The sequence below is a fragment of the Vipera ursinii genome (assembly GCF_947247035.1).
Source record: "Vipera ursinii genome assembly, chromosome: Z".
Lineage (NCBI taxonomy): Eukaryota > Metazoa > Chordata > Lepidosauria > Squamata > Viperidae > Vipera > Vipera ursinii.
Window position 1 is genome coordinate 91,707,987 of NC_139517.1, and position 23,915 is coordinate 91,731,901.

Here is a 23,915-nt window from a genome sequence, read left to right on the forward strand (position 1 = left end):
AGATCAGGGGTAGACAATTAATTCTCCCAAGGAATCACATGAGAAACTGGAATGTTGTGGAAGACTGAACCAATAGGACCATAAAGGTACATACGCATGCACACATGCACATATGTAAATTGAAAAAAAAGTAGACATCTTTAAAATAAAATGCAGTTGTATTGTGTGTATGGTGTCCACTTATTTACATTTGAATTCTAATTTCCTTTTGACCTCACACGGGCTAGACAGGGGCATCCAGGGGCCATAAAATGTCCAGGTCTAATACAGATCCGGGGAGGAAACTCAACCTAGAGGGTACCTGCTATGAGAGGAAAGGTTCAAAATTATTAACATAAATTATAACATTAAGGGAAATATTTTTTGAAAAAAAATCAAGAGTTTCAAGAAATAAAAAATGATTTTTTTAATTTATTTGTATGAAAGACATGATCAAACATTTAGAAATGCATTTACATTGAAATTAGAAAAATTCCTTACGCCTATTGCCTCCATGAGCTGATACCAGTGCCGATCTCGAATTGCTGGATTCTGCAACTCTATTACAACTCTCAGTGATGTCAAAAGATTCTTAATAGTTAATTCCAGGCTTGTATATATATTCCAAGAATGAACCTCTTTATCCAATGACCATATCTCCTAAGAGAAAGCATCATAAAATACTTTGTGTCATTTAGCACCCGCTAATCTAATTATTTTGTAGTCTCAATGATAATTGGACTAAAATTTCCATCAATATTGGGAGTAAAATTTCCACCACTAAGTGAAGTTGTTGGAAAGTGTGACATTCATGTGGCCTTGCCTCTTAGTGATGGAATTTCTGTCAATCCCCAGTTATATACTTAAGTGAATCAGCATAGGTTGTTACGTGAGGACCTCATATGACCACGGACTTTGCTTGGGAAGTAGGTCACAAATCCTAATCACATGACCACAAGGTACAGTAACTGTCAGAAATTCAGGCCAGTTGCCCAGCACCCAGATCACATGACCATAGAGGCATTACAACAGCCAGAATGTGGGGAATTGGCTATAAATATCACTCATTCAGTTGACTTGAAAGTTCAAATTATTGCTGAATGAATGAATGAGAACCAGTGATCACCTGTAAGCAAATTTTGCAAATGATTGGCATCATAGTGCCTGCATTTAAAAAGTACTAACCAAGCTTCCCCATTTTTCAAAATAAAATCCTGCAAATGCCTCATGAAGAATGCTAAACGTTTGCACAGATTTAGTAATCTTGCATGAAAATTTGGCTAGAGTAGAGAAAAAAACACCAAAATTTGTTCATAAGAGAAACCACATATGAGAACAGTAGGTAAAGCAGCAGAATAAATGGAGGAAGGGTGATAGTTGTAGCACTTGCTTTTGCAAATCTTCTGAGTTCAGTCTCCATCTGTTCCATACTAATCTCTCTCCAATGCCTTTTGGTCCAGTCGTCAATGCTGCTCTGAAACAAGAGAAACACTGAAATGTCAGTGACATTTGACAAAGATTAAAATACTTTTATAGCCATGCATTTGGCTCTGATGCAGCGGCTTGAAGAATAGCAGTGTTAAATGGTCTTATTTGCTTCCATAGTGGCAAATTGCTAATATAGTTTCCTTGATCTCTTTGCTCTCCTCCAAAGCTAAGTAGTATCAATACTGAGTATTCTGCAACCAACATGCCAGGCCTTGAACAAGCTTAGTATTCAATGTAAGGGTGAAAAAAGAAGATCTCTCCTCTCAGGTATTGATAACTGAGTCAAAGAACAAGAAAAGGACTACAAGGATATTATAAAAATGGACTACTTCACTGACTTGTATTGGAACAATGTTTTTAAACTTGCTTATCCATGAAGTTAGGAATGAATATTGACAAGGCTAATTATTTGGAGCAGTAAAAAGGGAAAGGAAGGAGGAAAAAGAGAAAGAGGAGAAGAAGTGTGGTGGTGGTTTTTTATTGATCAGGTCTAAATTGGAAGTGAGTAGCTCTGGACTTCCGGTTTGCCGCACAGCCCCCATGGACTGCTGGGAGACTTGCTCTCTCTCCCCCGTCCAGTTTTGCATCACTGGGGTACCCTGAAAAGAGCCGAAAGTCACCCCAAACAAGCGAACAGCAAGGAGGGGCATTCACTGGATCGCAGGAGAGCTGCAACTCTCCCACTAGACCTGGCGATCCCTCCAAACCGGCGGATGAAAGGACTGGCCATTATGGCTCATCCCGAGGCTGTGAACAGCCGAAGTCACATTTTCCACCAGGCAACTTTTAAAGCAGCGTGGAAGAGACTGGTTAAGATCTACCTCATTTACACCCTAATTATTTTCTGTACCTCCTTAAGCTGCTAAGCATTTTTCCCCCTGTGATGAGGGAAGGGGGGTTTTATTTTATTTTTTGTATATATTTTATTGGTTTTTGTTAACAGAACATAAATCATTCAGTAATTTGTAAACAGTATGTTATGTGGGCAACATTTATAAGACAATCTTTAACAAGTGATTTCTATAATCTCTATTCCATATGTTAATTTCAGTTGATTTCCCCTTTCCCCAAAGTATTCTTCTTTGCAACATTTGAGTAAAACAATTCTCACTATTTTGATAAACAACAATTAAGTATAAAGTTTTTCCAATATTCCTATTTATCATTTTAGTAGTCTTATCGCAAATCCTGTTACCATGCTTATTTCAGTTTATTTCTCCCCCAAATTCTAAATATTCTTACTAGTGACAGTTTCTTCAACAATTAATTACATTTACATTGGTGGATTTAATTCTATTTTTTCCATATAAGCCCTCTCACACTTTTATATTTCTTAAGCAATAGATAAAAAGTAGAAAGATAAGAGAAAAGAAGAGAGACATGAAAAAGAGGAAAAAAAGAAGAGGGGAAAAAATAAAAAAATAAAAAAACATGCTACTTAAAATATGTATCCCTCCTAATTTAATATATATTTATTCCCTCAATTTCTTGTTCTTTTTTACCATAGCTGAGAATATATTTAATATATTTAAACTTTAAGCATTCCATTCAATAAATCTAATCTTCTAATCCTTTAACTCTAATTCAGAACACATTTTATGCTTTTCTTGTCACATTTAAATAACTAAAATGTTTGATTTGTTTAAATCATCTCAACTTTATTTTACAGAAAGGAAAAATAAGAAAAAAAACCATATTGTATTAGTTTGAAAAATTCATCCCTCTAAGATTAGTATATTCCAAAGTTTTTCCATTTCTTTAGCCATATTCAAACAAATGTTTCTTTTTTAAGAATTTTCTCTGATAAGTCCCATCATCTATTTTTTTGGTTTCCATTTTAATCTTTTTTTCTCTGGCCATTGCCTTTCTTAATCAGTGTATTTTGCTGCATCATTCGTTTCTCTATAAAGTATTTTTTCTCATTCTTTTTCTTATCTTCAAAGTTGCTTAGACACATTAAAATATCTCCCACTTGAATTAAATCATGATTTTTTATTTTATATGGTTCCATCTTTAAGTCTCTATTCTCAGAATTATGTTCAGTCATCTCTACTGTATTTTCCTGGGAAATTTCTTGGAGTGAAATTAAGTTGGAGATAAGTTGATTCATACTCTCAAAGTTGTTCTGTATTTCTTTGTAGTTTAAAATCATTTTCCTTTGAAATGGTTGCCGCTTATCATATGTTTCCTTTTGTGAAGTATTCATTGTTTCAGATTTGTTAGTCTCACTTTATTTACACAGCTGTACTTATTAAGAACTTTGAAGGTCAGAGACAAAAATCCTGACCCACCAGTAGGTGTCAGCGTTTGCTCATTTTTCAGATCTTTCTAGTCTTTTTTCTCTCTCTAAAGGGTAAGTTTCACCACATCCGGTAACCAAAAGGAGGGAGTAGAAACCCCCTCCTCTTTTTTTTCCGGAGATCTCTTATTTTTGGGACTTTCTTCTTCAGGAAAATAGGTAGGATAGAGAAAATTAATATTCTTACCCAAATTCAAGCATAATGTTTAAAATCCACTTAATATAAAGCTTGTGACTTCCGTTGTTTTCAGCTATGGCTAGACTGGAATTAGCTAGCCATTTCTTCTGTTGGTTTCTAGAAAGCTTCTCCTGGACCGTTTGGGGAGACCACCATCTCTCTTAAGTCCCTGGGATTTTCTTCCTTCATTCCACCTCTTCGGGGTAGGTTCTGGCCCCTTTAGGGTCCCCAACAGAAAGAAATTTCAGCCGAAGGGTTCGGCATTCTGAATCTTCTGACTGCTCTGCTGGAAACAGGAACAGGAAGTCCAAAAGGGGGATTTTAACCCTCCCTCCAGAAAGAGTGGCGACCAACTACCCAGAGGTGTTTAAATTGTTGAAAAAGTAACTGAATCTCAATTGGAACTTTGTTTCTCAAAGCTTGTGGACTGAAAGACTTTTTATTTTTTTATTTTTCATTATCTACTTCTGTTGAAAATCTGGGTTTTTCCTTATAAAAAAAAGAAAAACTGAAAAGATTAAAATAACTTTGGGACTCAAAGAGAAATTTTAAAAGATATATAACCTTGAAAATTTCGAAACAACAGCTGTGAAAGGTTCTGTGTTCCTTACCCAGGGGAAAAAAAAGTTTTTCTTTCTTTTGGATTTTCTACTTGTCTTATTTATTTATTTTTTTTATTGAAAAGTTTTAAAAAATACAATTTTCCTTTAAGAAACCCCCCTTCCCCCTCCCTCCTCCCCTCCCTACCTCCCCCCTATCTCCCCCCCTCCCCCTCTCCCTCCTCCCTCCCCTGCCTCCCCCCCTCTACTTCCCCTCCTCCCCCCCCGACTTCCCAGAGCAAAATACAAGGTATATATCTAAAAAGCAATCATAAACAATCATATACTAACAATTATAAACTCTAAAATCCATCACTCTCTAGCTTATATAAAGTAAACCAATCCTTAACAATACTAAATATATATAAAAAACTAAAATAAAAGAAAACTAGCATCATTCCCATCTATGTTCTTCCACATTTCCCTATTACCTAAACATATTCTCATTTACACATCACAAACACCTATCCCTATTAACCTCTCTAGCCAAAATAGACTATAATAGATAGTTCTTACACAAATTAACCCGCATTAACCCACAAAACTTTCTTCCTCTTCCTCTGTAATAAATTGTCCATTAATTCCAAATTAAAGATTCTGTTACCATACATATCATCCCAAAACTTTTAAAAACACAACTACCACTTGTCTATAAGTATATTGTGGAAGTTCCATAGATTTCTGCTGGTCTTATTTTTTTGTCTTTTTTGAGCGTTTTAAGGCAGCACGCGTCACCCTCTGTTCTCTAATATCATCCAAAAGAGTTGCAGCTTGAACTCCTCCTGTACCCTTCTCGTCTATCAGTCCATCTTCATCCTCTTGATGTTCTCCTTTTCCAGATCCCTCTGCAGCTTCCAGAAGTGTTGATGGGGTTACATTTAAAACATTGTTGTAAAAGTCATGCGCTTGCTTCACATTACCCAAACAGTACCTTTTGCCATCATACATGAAGCTCAGCCCAGCTGGGATCTCCCATCTAAACCTTATATCCCTTTGCTTGAGCTCTTGCACAAGAAAAATAAAATCCTTCCTTCTCTTTAAAATCTTTGGAGGAATTTCTTTTAGAACCAAAACTTCTTGACCAGCAATCACAACTTTGGTATCATAGGCAGCTTGTATAACTTCATCTCTAACTTCCCTTTTTACAAAATAAACCACCACATCTCTAGGCAACTTTCTCTGTTTAGCAATCCACGAATTCACACGAAACACTTTGTCCATACCTTGTTTTATTTCAGATGCTGGATGATTCAATACCCCCTCAAAAGCCTCAGAAACCAGCTGCTTTAAATCTTCCTTAATATTCTCTTTTAGGCCTCTAATTCTCACAGCAAACTGCATCTGGTAAAATTGGGCCAGACTCTGTTCACTATCCATTTTGTCTTTTAAATCTTCAATTTCCAAAACTTTTGCTTCTAATATAGCATTCTTTTGAGTCAAGTCTTGCACTTGGTCATCCAGCACCTCCACACATTTAGCAACTTTATGCACTGAGGACAAAATGTCTGCCTTCATCTCTCTAAGTTTCTGTTCCATCCTTTCTTCCATTCTCTGCTCCAATTTCTCCAATTTCTCCTCCATCTGTGCAAATTTAGCACCCATTGACTCCAGAATTAACTGGGTATGTCTTTCAAGATCCTTCGAAGTCAATACATCAGGAGAATGCAACGCCTGCAGTAATGATTGTTGTTGCACCGGAGAATTTCCAGCACTCCGAAAAGTTCTAGGGGGAGGTTTAGCCGCCATCTTTTACTTACAATTGTGACGCACTTTCACTTTAAGTTTTAAGCAAAGTCCATCAAGCTTGAGAGTAAAATAAAATAATCTTCTTCATCTCTTCATCTTTCCCTCTTGTACTGCTCTGCCTGCTCTTTTCCTTTCATAGTCTCTCCTTCAAGCAGGGATGGTCGCAGACGCCTGGCTCTGCTCCATAAAGTCCGGAGCAGAGACGCTAGCCAGCTGGGAGCAGCCCAGGCTACGGGGGAGTTCAATCCTTCAGCCGCCCAAGCTCCAAGCTCAGGCGGCCCCGGAGAACTCAACCCCCACCTGGGGGCTCACCCCCTCCTCTTCTCCCGAGGAGGGGGCTTCAAATTCGCCCGAACAGCTGATCGGCGCTGTTTCGGGCGAAAAATCACACAGCTGAGCTGCGGGCAGCCCGGGAAGGCTGTCTCCGGCGCCACGGAGCCACCGGAAGCCTCTTTTGGATTTTCTAAGTGCAAAGCTTCAGTCTAGAATACCAATATGGAAGAAGACCAGGAACAAAATTTCCTTATGGATGAAGATCAACAAATTCTTTCTATGTTGAAAACAATAATTCAAACTCTTATCACAGCCAATAAAAAACTAAGAGGCTATGAGAAGGAACAAGAAGACAGCCCAAATATGAAAGCCCAAACTTTGACCACAACTAAAGAATCATCAATACAAAATAGAATAGAAAAAATGAAACATTTAAATACTATGACAGAAGAATCTACTATTCAACAAATGTTGACATTTGAAAATCCAGAAAAGACACCAACAACTTGGAAAAAGGAAAAGGTTTCCTATACAACTCAGAAGAAATTAGAGGATCTAGAAAAAGAAAAGTTGGATAAGAAGATAAATAATTCAGAACCACATCAATATGGAAGAATAAAGAGATGACCCACTATCTCTACAACTCCTCTCAAAAAAATGGTGACTGGATGGTTTTGCCAACATCAATTAATATATATGACATTACAAGGAGATTGGTTTGATGACCCAAAAACAAGGACATGGAAGATGATTTGGCAAAGGAAAAAAGCCACAATAAGACTGAAGAAGAATGGAGTTTTGACCATCTTATTGAAATCTAAAACAAAATATACTTAAATAGATAAGATGTGCATGTTGAACACAAGACATTGTTATGAACTGAGATAAAGAAAAGTTTTTGGTCATTAAAATTTTGCAGTATAAATACTAATAGCTAATTTGAATATTGATTTGTACATTAAGGTCATGTAAAGGTGAATAATGTAGATAAGCTAAAAACTTATTGTTGAAAGTAATAAACAGGTCTATATGAAACATTAAAAATAAAAATTATTAGTTTAAGCAAGAGATAGCAGATACAAAGAGTAAGAGAGGAAGCATTAAATACTGAAATAAAAAGAAATTTTGATTACTACTTAAAAAACCTGAAAACTACCAAAAAGGAAGGATATCATATTGTATTCTTAAATTGATGACATAGAGGGTGAGAAGTTAAGTAGACAAGATGTGTATTTTGAATATTAGATTTTGTGAGGAATGGTGATAGATGAATTGGGAGTATATTAAAAATTTTGGGAATGATAAATATCACGTTAAATCTAAATGTTAGTGGAAATTAAAACTGAAAAATCTATTAGGTCATTGATTGTCTAATAGAATGTATGTTAAAACAACTAGAATATGTGTAGACTAAAAACTATTGACATATGTAAGAAAGTTATTTTCCATGTGATTGATAGGGTAAAAATTGTTTTTAAATTTACAAATAGACAGTATGTATGAAGGGAGAAAGAGAGGAAATGTTTATGGTAGCAATTTGAAATCTGTGTTAATGATATCTGTACGTAATTGAATTACTACTACTCAGCCACCACCGCTTTTCAAATATGTGAATGTAATATTAGAAGATTAATAAAATTTGTAAAAAAAAGGAAGTGAGTAGTTCCAAAGTGATTTGGAGGTATTTTCTTTATTTCAGTGAAAAGGCTGACTGAGTTGCTAGATATTCCTTTTTGTAAATACCTGATCCAAAAATCTATGATATAGTTACATTTTGAAAAAAATCTAATCATACACTAGACAATATTATCGAATTATGAAAAAAGGCAAAAAGGCAATCAAATAATCAGGGGGAGAGCTCATAATGTGAGGCTTTTGAACTCAGAATAAAGACAAGTAAAAAGAAAATATGATGGAAGTATTATACATGGTAAAGAAAAATAAGCAAAATAGAGGGAAGATTTTTTTTCTTCTCACAGAATTAATATCATCTACTAAAACCAGAATATGGAAAAGTTTAGGACTAATAAAACTTTTAATGCAATTCTGAAAACTATAGAGGTTGATGTTGGCTACCCATTTAGATAATTTACAGAGAAAAGGACTACCAAAGCCTATTAATCATGAGGACCACATGCTACTCTCAGGGTCATGGAGCACAAATATTTAAATATCAGCTTCTAGGAAGCTACAGTGGAAGAGGATTATCATATTCTGCTTACTTAATGCATCTGATTGGAATGACACAGAATGTTGAACTAGATGCATCTTTGACCTAGTTTGCAAAACAGTCCTTCCAAATTCACAGTACAACAACAAGAACAACAGTTTATACCAGTCCCACACTGTGAATTGGACTGAAGATTAAATCTTAAACAATAATAATTATTATTTCTTTCTAAATAAGTGAACTTTGCTAATAATTTTCTTTTTCACTAATTTTTAATTTCATTTTTCAACTCTTTTTATAATATAGGAATTACATTCATTTTTTTTTACTTTGAAATTAAATTATTTTTTAAAGAATATTTTTCAGTCTAAGATTAGGTTGTTTTTTTAAAAAAAGCCTAAATTCTGATTCTAAAATGACAGTTTGATATTTATTCTTCATTATTAATATTGGCCTTTAAAATGTTAAAGTATTTCAAAGCATTATATTAATAACATAATAATAGTTAGTTTACACTGTTTTGGAGAATTAAATAATATTCTTAAAGTATTCTTACTGTGACAGAAATATTAATATCCCACATTCCCTTTAGCAACTTTATTTCTTTGCGACATTGTTTTATTTGTTTGTATTCTGGAATAGTCACTTCAAAAAGGTTGGCGGATTCCTGTAGGTGCAACATTTCTTCTTCCATTCTTTCTAGTTCCTGATTTGCCTACAAAAGAGAAATGATTATTTGAAAATTTCATTTATTAATGAACAAAAAAATAATAAAGCATCGGGTCCTGACGGTCTTCCGATAGAAATTTACAAGGAACAACAAAATATTCTAGTACAACCTTTAGTGGAGGTGTTCAATGCGGTATTAGAAGATGCAAGAACGCCTAAATCATGGTCTGAGGCAAATATAGCCCTCATCCTGAAAGATAATACTGATTATACATTAATTCAAAATTACAGACCTATATCATTACTCAATTCGGACTATAAGATATTCACAACAATCATAGCTGAACAACTTAAAAGATTCCTGAATGACTTCATACATGTAGACCAGAATGGTTTCCTTGCTAAGAGGCAAGCTAAACATAATATTAGAGTAATACTGGATATGTTAAAATATTATGAACTACACAGCGGACAACAGATGGCATTACTATTTCTAGATGCCCAGAAGGCCTTTGATATGTAAAATGGTCATTTTTATATCAACAACTTAATTATATGGCTATGGGTGAAAAATGTATAAATACAATTAGGACAATCTATACCAACCAGGAAGCAAAAGTAATTATTAATGGGGAAACATCTAGGAAATTTCAAATACAAAAGGGAACATGGCAAGGTTGCCCCTTATCTCTACTGCTGTTCATATTGACACTAGAAGTCCTAATGAGAATAATTAGAAATGAACCACAGATAAAAGGATTAGATATTAAAAAGGAAACTTTCAAACTTCAAGCATTTAGTTTTAGTTTAGTTTTTTATTAAATTTTTATACCGCCCTTCTCCCTAGGGACTCAGGGCGGTGAACAGGGCAGATAATAAAAGTACAAAACTACAAAAGTTAAAATAGAATTAAATTAATGCCCAAGATAAAACAGTAAAATATACAAATATTTAAAAACCCAAATTAACTCCCCATCAGGCCAGGCCAGCTTGTTCAAACAGATGGGTCTTTAACCCGCGCCGGAAGGAGCGGAGATCCGGTGCCATCCGGAGCTCCACCGGCAGTTCATTCCATAAGGCCGGGGCGCCCACAGAGAAGGCCCTCCCCCTGGGGGCCACCAGCCGACATTCTCTGACTGGAGGCACCCTGAGGAGGCCCTCTCTGTGGGAACGCACAGGGCGGAGGGGGGTTGACACCGGCAGCAGGACGATCTGGTCTTTATCATGGAGGACCCACATCATTCGGGACCAAAATTACTGGAAGAATTAATTAAATATGGTGAAGTCGCTGGATTGAGAATAAATAGACATAAGACTAAAGTGATTGTTAAAAATATGACTAACAAACAGAAAGAAAAATTGGCTGGAATTATGGAATAGTAAAAATAGTAGTAAAAAAATAGTAAAAAAATAGTAAAAAAATAGTAAATAGTAAAATAGTAAAAAAATAGTAAATAAATAGTAAAAAAAAATACTTAGGAATCAATATCACGGCTAGATGCACTTCACTTATAGAAGATAACTACGATAAAACAGTGAAACAAATAAAAGGAGATTTGGAAAGATGGGGAAACTTGAACCTTTCATTATTGGGGAGAATTGCGGTGATTAAGATGAATGTCTTGCCTAAAATCTTGTTCTTGTTCCAAAATATCCCAATACAACTTGACTCAAAACTTTTCCGAAACCTGAACAAACTGTCATTAAATTTTATTTGGCAAGGGAAAAAACCAAGAATTAAAATGAAATATTTGCAGGATACAAAGGAAAATGGGGGATTTGGATTGCCAGTCTGGGAATTATATTAACATTATATTATATTATATTACCATTATATATTATATTTATATAATATATATTTATATTTATATATTTATATAATATATAATTATATTAAATTGGATTAGAGAATGGATAATTCTGAAAAATATAAGATTACTGACTTTAGAAGGTCATGATTTACAATTTGGTTGGCATGCTTTTTTATGGACTGAGAAACAAGGATTATTTTCACATTTTCAAAAACATCGGATTAGGCAAGCATTATTTAACATTTTGAACAAAATCAGAAATCATAACTATACTAAAGTACCAGTCTGGCTATCCACCCATGAAGCGATTGTCTATCCAAATCTATTCAACTTGGGTAACATAATTTCATATAAGGACATCATGAATGATGAGGGGGAATTGAAGTCTAGAAATGAATTAGAATTACAAGGAATAAAACTAGATTGGTGGGCCTATTTACAGATTTAATCAAGATTCGGGAAAGATAAAAAAGAATGGGGGATAAACACCCAGGAAACGGCCTTGGATAAAATATTATTGGGGCCAGATAATAAACAGATAAAGAAATTATATAATTTGCTCTTGGGATATAAATTGTTTGAGGAACAAGTGAAGGACCCTATGTTGACTTGGGCTAAAAATTTGGGTTATGGCATTGACCTTGACACATGGCAAACGCTCTGGGACAGAAATAAAAGAATAACACTGGCTTCATCTTACAAAGAAAACTTATTTAAAATGTTCTACCGATGGCATCTTCCTCCAGCACGTTTAGCCAAAATGTATAAGACAGTATCTCCTAAATGTTGGAAATGTTCTCAAGAATTAGGTACATATTTTCATACGTGGTGGTCCTGCAGCAATACACAAAGATATTGGCAAATGATTTGGACCTGGCTAAAAGAAATACTAAGACAAGAAGTTGAGTTTAGTCCAGAATTTTTCCTATTGGGCATAATAAAAGAGAAATACCCCAAAGAAGAGTTGTATCTGATGATTCATATTATTATGGCAGCAAGAATGTCATTTGCCCAGAATTGGAAAAGGAGTGAAATTCCAGTAGAAAACGAGGTAATAAGAAAATCTGGGAATGCGCAGAAATGGACAAATTAACTTTGGAAATTAAGAATAAAGATCAATCAGGCTACTATAAAATTTGGAATAAGTTTTATTTCTGGCGGGAACAAAAGGAAGGTCTCTATTAGAATTTATAGATTGGTTGATTGCTCTAAGTATTGTATTATTATATATAACTGATATGTATTTTAAGTGTATCTTATGTGTATATATACATATATGAATATTGTAGACAAGGTATGTCAGTCCGTTTGCACCGTGTCCAATGTTTTAAATACTAAATTCAATAAAAATTAAAAAAAGAAAAAGAAAATTTCATTTGTACTTCAAAGTAGTATATAGATATTCTGCAGCCTACAGGTATTACTTTTAAATAATCCATATTTCATTTTATTTTAGTTCTGAAAGACAAAAGAGATTCATTTATAGGCAAACTCTTCAGCTGCATGAATCAAAATTCACAGAAACACCAAATTTCCTTCATTTAAATGTCTACTTCTTAGAATTAAATAGATGTAGCCATATATCAATGCACATACACATCCTAGAATTTGTGCATATAATGTAGTTAAAGATATACATTTAAATCCATGTTAAAATCACTATTTTTATTTTTCATTAGGTTGTTCATTTAACTGTGAATAAAAATAGAATGGACAAATTATTATTATTTTATAGAAGACTGCCTGCGCATCTTTTGCTTACTGATGCCATCCAGGTATGTTGCAACACAACTTTAAGACTTCTGGTAGGTGTATTTCAAGTGCATTAGATTAAGGGAGGCTGCTTTGATTTATGATAAAAAATTGAAGATCCAATTGAAGTTAGGCAGAAAATTATGTTCAATTTAACAAATTTTCAGTGAACACCTGAAAAACCATACAGAAATCACAAAGGTATTCAGAAAAGGATTGTTTTTTAAAAAAGAAAATGCAGACATATTGTCCTCTTTTTAGAGTACCTTCAGGGAAACAATCACATGCATTTTAAGCTGCCCAGTTTACATAATATAGCACTTATCAAGCTCAACAGAAAAAAAAAATTAATGCTCTGTACAAATGGCACAATATGTAAATAGAAATCTCCATTTTGTAATGAGAGATTAACAGCATCACATGCACCTTTAATATTTCTCCATTACCTTATCAAGAAGTGCATATGGGTTTTGGGCATCAAAACGAAAGGGAGCATCTGCTCTAAATCTTTCTCTGAATCCTATCTGCTTTCCCTGTTGAAAGAAAGTAGACAATAAATTTATGTCAACAACCTCATCCTCATAAAAGTATGTCTGTGGGTATTGCTTTAAAAATAATTTCAGCTTACATCAAAAGCAGTACATTTTTTTCTGAGAACAGTGACCTCAGAAGTCAAAAAAGGAGCCACTTCGTGCTTTACGGACACAGCAAGTTTTTTGGTGGCGTTCCATTTTTCAGGCAATTCCTAAAAGATCAAAGAACAAACCACATAAAGACCAGCTTAGCTAGATTCCCTTTTCACATTCTGCCAACTGCATGGGGAGTGCTCATAGGCTGTTTCCACAAGCTGGGATACTTTGCCATAAATATCAAAATGACAGGTACATAAAGCATATAAAATGCCTGGCTCAAACATTACAGCTTGTGGCCTGCATATTTTTCTTTTAAAGCTCCCAGATGATGCCACTGAATTTGAATGGAAATACATCAATAAGCAGAAATAAAAACTGATAGGGTTTTCAGGAGAAGAAAATGGAAAATTTTGAAAAGCTAATAAGGGTGCTATTTTAAAATAAAAACAAATTCTTTAGTAATGACAAAAAAATCCCTTCATCTATTGATATGTGATATTTCTACATGACCATCTTGGCCATCAAATAATATTAAAAGAACAATTCATAAGATCTTTTTTCTGTTTATTCTGCATCTACCTCCACAATATTTTGGAAGATTGAATGTTAGGTTCAAAGAAACACAAAGCTTCGGTTTGGAATCAAGAGTAGAAATTTCAGGATACCTCTACTTGATTGTAAATATGATCTGGCATCTTCTGCCCATAGTTTTCCAAGAGTACAATGGTATCCTTTAGAGGTTCAAAAAGGTCATCAGTAGCTGATTGCCTATCCCTGACAGCCAAGAGATGAAGCATAATGTCTATGAGTCCATTATAATCTATTTCTGATAACTGTTTTTGGAGTCCAAGATTTGTCATTTTGATGAACTCTTCTAGGTCAGCTAGGCTATAAGAAGAAAAGAAAGAGACAAATTTGCTGTAGTCATTTTTTTCACATGTGAATGTCCTTTCAGCTATTTTTGTTGATTGCATGTAAACAAAAGGGTGTTACCTTTGAATCAGTTTTGTCTCAAAGAATCAAGACTGCCTGGATAAATCCTTATACTTTCCTTGACAGCATATTTGTATGTAATTTGACATTACCATTTTTTCCTAGGCTGGAGAGAAAGGGGCTAATCCAAACGTACCCAGTTGGCTTTGAACCTTCAAGAGTAAGTTGCATTGGCACAGAATACTTTGGTTATTATCTTGGGCTATACCCTATTAAACCACAAGGATCAGGGTGGAGGAATGGATTTAGAAGTTGTAGAATATATGTATATATGTATGTGCAACCTTTGAACCTAATTTCTCACTGGTATACTTCCTACTATATAAGCTCATCTTCTATACTTAAAATGGGTTGTGTTGGAGAAGAAATATATGGGACTCAGAAAATTTAAGTCATTCTGAATAGTTAGCCAAATTACTTCCCTTTTATTAATTTTTATTTCATATTTTCTCCTACTATATTAATATTATCATACAACGACAAGTTCTGGAGGGATTTAGAAACAGGTAATCTTCATTTGCTGACCACAATTGGAACTGGCAGCTTAGTTGTTAAGTGAAGCGGTCACTAAGGGGCTAAGCTTATAATCATAGTTCAGCTTTTGTTTGCTTTACAGACCTACAAAGTTTGTAAATGTGAGGATAGTTCTTTAAATTACTTTTTCTTCATGTGAACAGTTATTAAAGAAGTTCTATATAAGGCTTTGCACAATGCTGTTAAGCAGCCTAAGCTTAAAAAATTCACAAGGATGAGGATAGAATTGGGGTTTGCATTTCTATTTTCCCTTGAATTTAACATGTTAATTTTTCACTTGCACATCCCCACTTGCCCCATACACAGCCTGTAAAATAGAATAATTTTATCAAAACATATTTTACCTATCAGTGACAAATTTCACAAGGTATTCTTTGAACATCCAGCTCCATTTCTTAATAACATTTAGCAAACTATGTCTGAAAGGTTTCAAGTCCACTTTAAGCCAGCCTTCAAAAATTCTGAAATCTTCAAATTTGCTCATCTGAATGTAAAGATTCTCATATATGTCAATCTACAATACATAAATATTAGAAATAAGCAAGAGCTTAATTTCATACTGGAGAGGAAGGAGTAAAGATTCCAAATATCAGTTGAGACAGAAATATTCTCTTCTTGCCTGTTCTTTAAATTGTTCAGCAGTTGGATGTTGATCAGATGTGCCAATATCTGTAGTTATCTCTGTTTCTTCAGAAGTCAATACACGACCATAGAAGAGAAATTGTTTCATAAATTCTGATCTGTCATCTACCCAGAGATATGCATAACAGTCGAGAGAGTTTTTGAAATTCATGGCTTCAGTAATAACATCTGCCACTCTATTCATAATCTTTTCCCTGGTATTGGATAGCTCAGAAATATCATCCATATCATTCTTAACAAAAAAAAGGAAAGAAACATTACAACCCACACTTAATATGATTAGTCCTTTCTTGAACTACATGTGTAATGCATACAATCTTGGACTTTATTTTTATTTTAATAAAATATATTACCTGGTAATGCTGTATTTCAAGGTGTGATGCCACTCTTTTCACCTTAGCAGATGTTTTGAAAATATTGCTTAAAAGTTCATCTATTAAATCATAAAAGCTGTCACCAGCTTCTTTGTCCAGTGAAGGCTTGAATTCAATTTCCACAGCACCTAAGATCATCTGAACTTGAAATAATGGTGCTGGCTTTAAAGCTTTCTCTGTGTTTTCCAAGAAGAAGTTTAAATTATACATTATGGCATTAAAAAAGCCATCAGCAATGATGTCATCAACAAACTCCAGGTAAATCTTCCAAGAATATGAATCTGGATCTGCTTTAAAGAGCTTTAGATTTTCCTAAAAATACACACCCAAAAATAGGTAGTTTAAGTCTACCATTGTCACAATTTCTATTGAAAAAAATAATTAATTCTCAATCAGTTACAAGTAAATCCCATTGATAATTGTTTATGTATTAAATGACATGAAAAGGTGAAGCAACTTTTTTCACTCTGAATTGATAGTTATATTTGAGTAGATCTACGCATTGGCAGAGATGTATGTGTAAATGGCTTGCAGAAATCAAATAAATTATTCTTTTCTCGTGAAAATTTGTACTAGATATTACCTCTACAAGTTTATGCATCTTGTAACCATCTTCTTGGAACGACATGAATTTTTTAGCAACCTTGTTTTCTTTGTCATCTAGATTTAACAAAGCTTCTTTTCTATTATCTTTTCTAGAAAAGAAAGGCTGCTCCATCCAAGACTTCATAATTTGTTGGATAGTCTTAATATTGTCCTTTGACTTTTGAAGTCTCTGTTCCAGGTCATGAACTTTGGCTTTTATGAACTCAATATATTCCCAGCAATTTTCTTTCTGCCAGGTGAGCTTTTCTTCTGCTTCTTTTAGCTGATTATCAGCAGCTATCAGCTCTTTTTCAATCAGAGGATATTCTACCTCCAAAACAGTCTGTTTAATTTTGTTGTACCATTGGACTACAAGTTCAAGATTTCCTGTGTACTGTTTATACAGAAAGAGAAAACACACAAATTTTAAATGTCTCCCATAAAAGCTATACCAATTTCTGTCTAATAATAGGTTTTTGAACGAGGTATCACTCACACTATTGAATTACTTCATTTTTCCAGTTTTTCCTCCCATTGCTGAAGACTAAGTATGTTTCTAACCCTTTAACAATTTCATCTATAATTATATATATATATATATATATATATATATATATATATATATATATATATATATATATATAATTAAAATTAGTATCATTATATGCATAACAATAATTATTTCAAACAATTGCCTATCAGATAAAATTATTTATCGTCATTAACAAAAACAGAAGACAAAATGAAACACATATTGATGGCAAGAGGAGAACAGAGATAAGGGAAACAGTACGGATTTTAATATTTGCATATCCCTTGTTTAGTAATAATATATTATGGAAAATTACACATTCATGACAGACCTAGATTCAGTTTGGGAACTGAAACAATCCCTGTTTTCGCCCAGAATTCAGATGAGGTCAGAGGGACATTTTATCAATATAGCATTAGTTGTTTTTCCCATGCCAAAAGAAATGAAAAAGTTTCACATATTCCAATTGACCAGAATTGCTTCAACAGTCAGTTTTTCTCTCTCATCTTTCCTTTGTGGAGTAAGGCATGATGTAGTTGGAACAGATCCAATCCTTTTTGTGGTGTTTCAGAAATGCTGCAGGATTAGCTTATGACCAGTATTATAGGGATAAACTTCGCAGATTGGACATTGATATGGACATGGCTTGACCAAGCCAGTCTTGGACTGAAGTAGATCCCTGTGTCAGATGTTCTCCATCCCTGGCTATGCCATAATAGTGAAGGAAAGTCTTCAGTTCAAAGTAATCCATTTGAATACCACATTAACCATTATGTAGACCAATTTCTTTATTCTTAAGATTCTATGTAAATTTAAGATTCCAGAATTTCCTAATCAGCATTTTCAGCCTATTCTGGGAGATTAAGTCCCCTAATTTGGAAGACACCAAGACTGAGAAAGGCTAATATAAACATTTCCACTTCATTTGTTTTAGTAAGAAAGAAAGGAAAAGAACTTAAGAAATGTAGGTTAAAGTTCATACCTTAGCAAATGTTTCCTTTTTCTTGTATAACTCTAATGCTGAAATTGGAATATTGGGCTGATCCATAAGCAAGAGATATTTCACATCTCTTAAAACAGCTATCAGCTGAAACAAAATATAGTTCATGTTAGATCTAGATGTTATTTATTGTTAGGTATTAATTCAGTCTATATTTCCGGAGAAAGTTTTTTAAAAAAATTTGGAAGGGTGTTTTAAACAATGGAATTCACTATCATCAAATCATTGTCATTATGGCTATTGGATGGTTTTGGAGGACTGGTTAAATAAATGGAGGTTACTATTAGTTGATGATTATTTGCCACTCCAGATTGGAATTATGATATCTTGGATTCTAAAAAAACAAGATAATATTGTTCATCTCTTGGCAGCAGGTTTCCCTAGACCACAGGTCTGCAACCCGCGGCTCCGGAGCCACATGCGGCTCTTTCAGCCGTCTCCTGCGGCTCCCAGTCCTCTGCCATGTGCAGTCCAAAAAAAAAAAGTGGGACTAAAAAGTTCAACCAATCAATTCAAATATGCAGGGTAGGTGCATATATTGCCTTGGCTCCACTCTTCAGTCAAACCCTGTTCTGCACATGCGCGCATGTACGCACATGCGCACACATTTTTTGCGGCTCCCAGTTTTTGCTTTTGTGAGGGAACTGGTTCCGAGTGGCTCTTTCACTGTTTCAGGTTGCTGACCCCTGCCCTAGACTATCTAGTTGTCCACTGAAGACAAGCAGAATGAATCCATTCTCTTGAATGATGATCAGGAAACATGTCAGCTAGAGGTCATGTTCCCATTTACCAACAAATAGCTCTGTGGCAAATTAGCTGGATGCCTCAAAAGCTCATGTGAATGCTACAGTAGAAAGGAGCTTACAATCAGGGTATAAATATTTTCTAGTGCTCCCAGCACTGATATTCTGATGTGCACTATTCTATTTGACTGGAGAGGCTCCACAGAAGGAATTTTAATAACAAAAACTAAGGATAAATGTGATAGAGATCACTTAGCAAGCTTTATAGTATTGCCACATTTGAAAATAGTTTAATGTGTTTACATCCTGCTTCTTTTTCGAAAGGCCAACAAGCTTTGATGAGAGTCCTGTAATTCTTTTGAATCAAATAGAATTTACTTTCTTTTGTTTATTATTGCAAAGGCTAATTTATCTAGAAAATAAAATGTCAATACTATTAAATGCATTTAGTGCTCTTTCTGAATACATTCTCAGGATATAAATATTTTTTTCTTCCTGTAACAGTTCAATAAATAATTTTAGCAAACAGATTTCCTTTTTTTTTAACATTAAACATGCATATATATTTTTTTTAAAAAAAAACACAGATTGCAATTCTATAACACTACTCCCATGGAATTCAATAGACTTTACTATTTATTTACAGTATTATTCATCAGGTTACCATATCTAGAAAATTGAAATGTTCATACCATAGCATATCATACTATACCTTAGGATCAAAATTCACACTAAGGAGACCATCTTTATCATTTTGCTTAATCAAAGGTTGATCTAAATTAAACAGACAAATATCATCCACCTGAGATTTCCATTTAAAATAGATCTGATCTTCATATTGGTCAAGTAATCTCAATATTTCTATATATTTCTGATAAATTAGAGTAGCTTCAAAATTTTCCAGGATTCTAAAAAGAAAACATAATATCACACTAGTAAAATCTATGCTGTTTAGTGCAAATATGAATGTAAATATAACCCCATGAATAGTTTGCAATAAGTATTTAGCTATGCCACTCAAGTCTGGCTCAAGATATTTGAAAACATCTTGAAAAAGTAAGAATTGTACCATCTTCTCACCTTTTTTCCTATCTGAATTTCAATTGAGTCTTACTTCAACACAATGTCCTCTATCACAGTGTTTCTCAACCTTGGCAACTTTATGGTGTGTGAACTCCCAGAATTCCCCAACCAGCCTGAATAATTCCTATTGCTGAAGAGATTTACTTACTGATGGGGAACAAATGAGAAGCTTGACCAAAATGACAATATGCGGGATTTAATTTCTCGAGACCATTTAAGGTTTCCTGAAGTAGATGACATGTTTTTGTTTATGACTTCATTCCCTTCTTCCTTCTGAAATTATTAAAGGACAGGTGGATAATTCCTAAAAAAGATACCTTGTGAGAAATGTGAATGGACTAAATTGCTCTTACACTGCAACATACCTGTTTAATGTGTTCATCATACAAGTATTTACAATTTCTCAACTCTTCATCAAACATCTGTAGCAAGATATTATAATTTGTGCTAAACATTTCTGTAATAATTGGTTTCTCCAGAAAAGATCCAAGAATGGTTATAAGCTGTATAAATAAAGAACATGATTATGTCAACCTTCCTTTTTCCCAGCTTGGAGAATGGTACCAAAATACCATACAAGGAAGTTGGAACACAAGAGGATATTGTTCGCATTCCACATATGTCTCTGCCTAAGGAACTTTGTTTAATTAAACTAGGAACGGTGTCCCCATCTTTGAGTCAGTCTTGGCTCCTGGGAACCATTGGGACTAGTCCTTGCTATTTTCATGGCAAGATTTTGAAAGTGATTTTCTATTGTCTGCTTTCTAAAGCTAGCTGAGAGTGACTAACCCAGGGCTTTGGGCTTAAGGTGGGACTAGAACTGTTCCCTGTGCTTTGAGTTTTAACTGCTAGATATCCAATGTAAAATTATTACATTTTTCACCTAAATTTCATTTCTATCTAAAACGTTAGTAACTTAAAAGAACAAAAATTATTCTTCAAAATTGATATTTTTAATTATTTTTTTCTATTTTTTTACGCAGCAGCAGTAACTCTCTGGAAATTTATTTATATATTTATCATATCTCACAGAATGTGACTCCACATAGCATACAATAAAAGCACATCATAAAAACAATGAGATAAAATACCAAGATTTTCTTTCATGTGCTTTATGTCAATAGAAGTAATACATTCTGACTGCTTCATAGCACTTTTAAAGTGTATAGCTAATATTAATGAAGTTATTTACAAATATTTTCTCATAAAAATAGGCTTACTAAGTTAAACATAGAAACTGCTGGCTTTAAAATATTCTCACGTACAAAATCAATAGCAGAAAAGGTTACTTTTAGTGGCTGTCAAGATGATGAAATTATGCAAGATGTCAAACATCAGACTGGAACTGTTAAATTTAATTCTCTCTAAACTCACAAGCTTGGAATGTATTATTATGTATAGGCTTTAAAATACAGTACTGAATGACAATACATGCCTAAGATATTTTGAGGGACTAAAGAGTATTCAGGTAGTCCTCATGAACACATTTAAGCCCAACATATCTGTTGCTAAGATAGTTGTTAAATGAGTTTTACACAATTTTATGGCCTTTCTTGTCACAATTGTTAAATGAATCATAGCAGTTTATTTATTTATTATTTATTAATTTAATTTATATACCGCCCTTCTCCCAGGGGACTCAGGGCGGTGAACAGGGCAATACATAAAAACTAGATACAAAAATTAAAATTATTAAAACATGATTAAACAATGCCCATAAATTAATACAAATTTAAAATTAAAGTCATTTATAAAAATCCCACCCCGTCCCATCAGGCCAGGCCAGCTTGTTTAAAGAGATGGGTTTTAAGATCGCGCCGGAAGGAGCGGAGATCGGGCGCCATCCGGAGCTCAACCGGAAGATGGTTCCATAAATCCGGTGCACCCACAGAGAACGCTCTCCCCCTGGGGGCCACCAGTCGGCATTCTTTGACCGGTGGCACCCTGAGGAGGCCCTCTCTGTGGGAGCGTACTGGGCGGAGGGAAGTTGACACCGGCTGCAGGTGCTCCCCAAGGTATTCTGGACCCATGCCATGAAGGGCTTTGTAGGTCATTACCAACACCTTGAACCTCACCCGGAAGACAACTGGTAACCAATGCAGCTCGCGGAGCAAAGGTGTGACATGGGAGTATCGGGAAACTCCCAGTACAACTCTCGCGGCTGCATTCTGTACCAGTTGGAGCCTCCGAGTGGTCTTCAAGGGTAGCCCCATGTAGAGAGCGTTGCAGTAATCAAGACGAGAGGTCACGAGCGCATGAGTGACCGTACGTAAGGCATCCCGGTCTAGATAGGGCCGCAACTGGCGCACCAGGCGAACCTGGGCGAAGGCCCCCGTAGTCACAGCTACAATATGGTCTTCTAAGGAGAGTTGTGAATCTAGGAGGACTCCCAAGTTGCGAGCCCTATCTACAGGAGGTAATGACTCACCCCCCATAATGAGGGGTGGGATATCCTGAATATCCCGAGATGCCGGTACGCACAGCCACTCAGTCTTGTCAGGGTTGAGTCGAAGCCTGTTCCTCCCCATCCAGACCCGGACTGCCTCCAGGCACCGGGACATCACGTCGAGGGCATCACTGGGGTGGTTTGGGGTCGAAATGAAAAGTTGGGTATCATCAGCATACTGATGATACCCAACTCCAAAACCACGAATGATCTCACCCAGCGGTTTCATGTAGATGTTGAACAGGAGAGGCGAGAGGACCGACCCCTGAGGAACTCCACAAGCGAGAGGCCTCGCGGTCGACCTCTGCCCCCCTGCCAACACCGACTGCGAGCGTCCCAGGAGATAGGAGGAGAACCACTGAAGAACGGTGCCTCCCACTCCCAATCCCCTGAGACGCCGCAGCAGGATACCATGGTCGATGGTATTGAAAGCCGCTGAGAGGTCTAATAGGACTAGAACAGAGGAATATCCCCTGTCCCGAGACCTCCAGAGATCATTCACCAGCGTGACCAATGCTGTCTCCGTGCTGTACCCGGGCCTGAAGCCCGATTGGTACGGGTCTAGATAATCCGCTTCATCCAGGACCAGAGGGAGCTGATGCGCCACCACACTCTCAACAACCTTTGCAAGAAAGCGAAGGTTGGAGACCGGACGAAAGTTATTCAAAACAGCCGGGTCCAAGGCAGGCTTCTTGAGGAGAGGTCTTACCACCGCCTCTTTCAAGACGGCGGGAAAACTACCCTCACTCAGAGAGGCAGATATAACCACCTGGAACCAGCCTCGTGTCCCCTCCCGGGCTGCATAAACCAGCCAGGAAGGGCACGGGTCCAATAAACATGTGGTGGAGCTCAGCCTCCCCATGATCCTGTCCACTTCCTCTGGAGTTACAGGATCGAATTCCTCCCAGGTGACATTGACAAGACCGCTCGTGTCCTGATCGTCCGATACTGCCCAGTCGGAGTCCAAACCGGTCCGAATCCGAGCGATTTTGTCCAACAAATGTTGACTAAATTCCTCGGCACGCCCCTGCAAGGGTTCCTCACTCACCTCCTGATTAAGGAGGGAGTGGGTCACCCTAAACAGGGCGGCCGGGCGATTATCTGCGGACGTGATGAGGGCAGCGAAGTAGTTAGACCTCGCTACCCTCATCGCTGCGAGATAAGACCTAATATGGGTTCTTAGTTGCAATCGGTCGGATTCAGATCGGCTGGACCTCCAAACGCTCTCTAGGCCCCGTCTCCGACGCTTCATCTCCCGGAGCTCCGTGGAGAACCATGGAGCCCATTGGGATCTGCGCCGGGTCAGGGGCCGCAAGGGTACAACTCGGTCAAGTGCCTCCATGGCCGTCCTTTCCCAGGCTTCCACTAAGGCATCTGCCGAGCTGTG

At 35.9% G+C, this 23,915-nt stretch overlaps 1 protein-coding gene across 1 annotated transcript in view; it reads right to left on the bottom strand.

Annotated features, from left to right (window-relative positions):
* DNAH11 (dynein axonemal heavy chain 11) overlaps positions 1 to 23,915 on the bottom strand; it is a gene marked incomplete at its 3' end in the record, with an annotated part of 228,403 nt that overhangs the window by 180,056 nt on the left and 24,432 nt on the right. Inside the window, 14 exon segments of the mRNA XM_083379026.1 lie at positions 481 to 639; positions 1,370 to 1,453; positions 9,289 to 9,447; positions 13,411 to 13,497; positions 13,593 to 13,709; positions 14,262 to 14,484; positions 15,468 to 15,637; positions 15,743 to 15,997; positions 16,119 to 16,451; positions 16,723 to 17,118; positions 18,239 to 18,343; positions 19,712 to 19,907; positions 20,231 to 20,355; positions 20,448 to 20,585. Coding sequence (XP_083235152.1) covers positions 481 to 639; positions 1,370 to 1,453; positions 9,289 to 9,447; positions 13,411 to 13,497; positions 13,593 to 13,709; positions 14,262 to 14,484; positions 15,468 to 15,637; positions 15,743 to 15,997; positions 16,119 to 16,451; positions 16,723 to 17,118; positions 18,239 to 18,343; positions 19,712 to 19,907; positions 20,231 to 20,355; positions 20,448 to 20,585 — 2,547 coding nt within the window.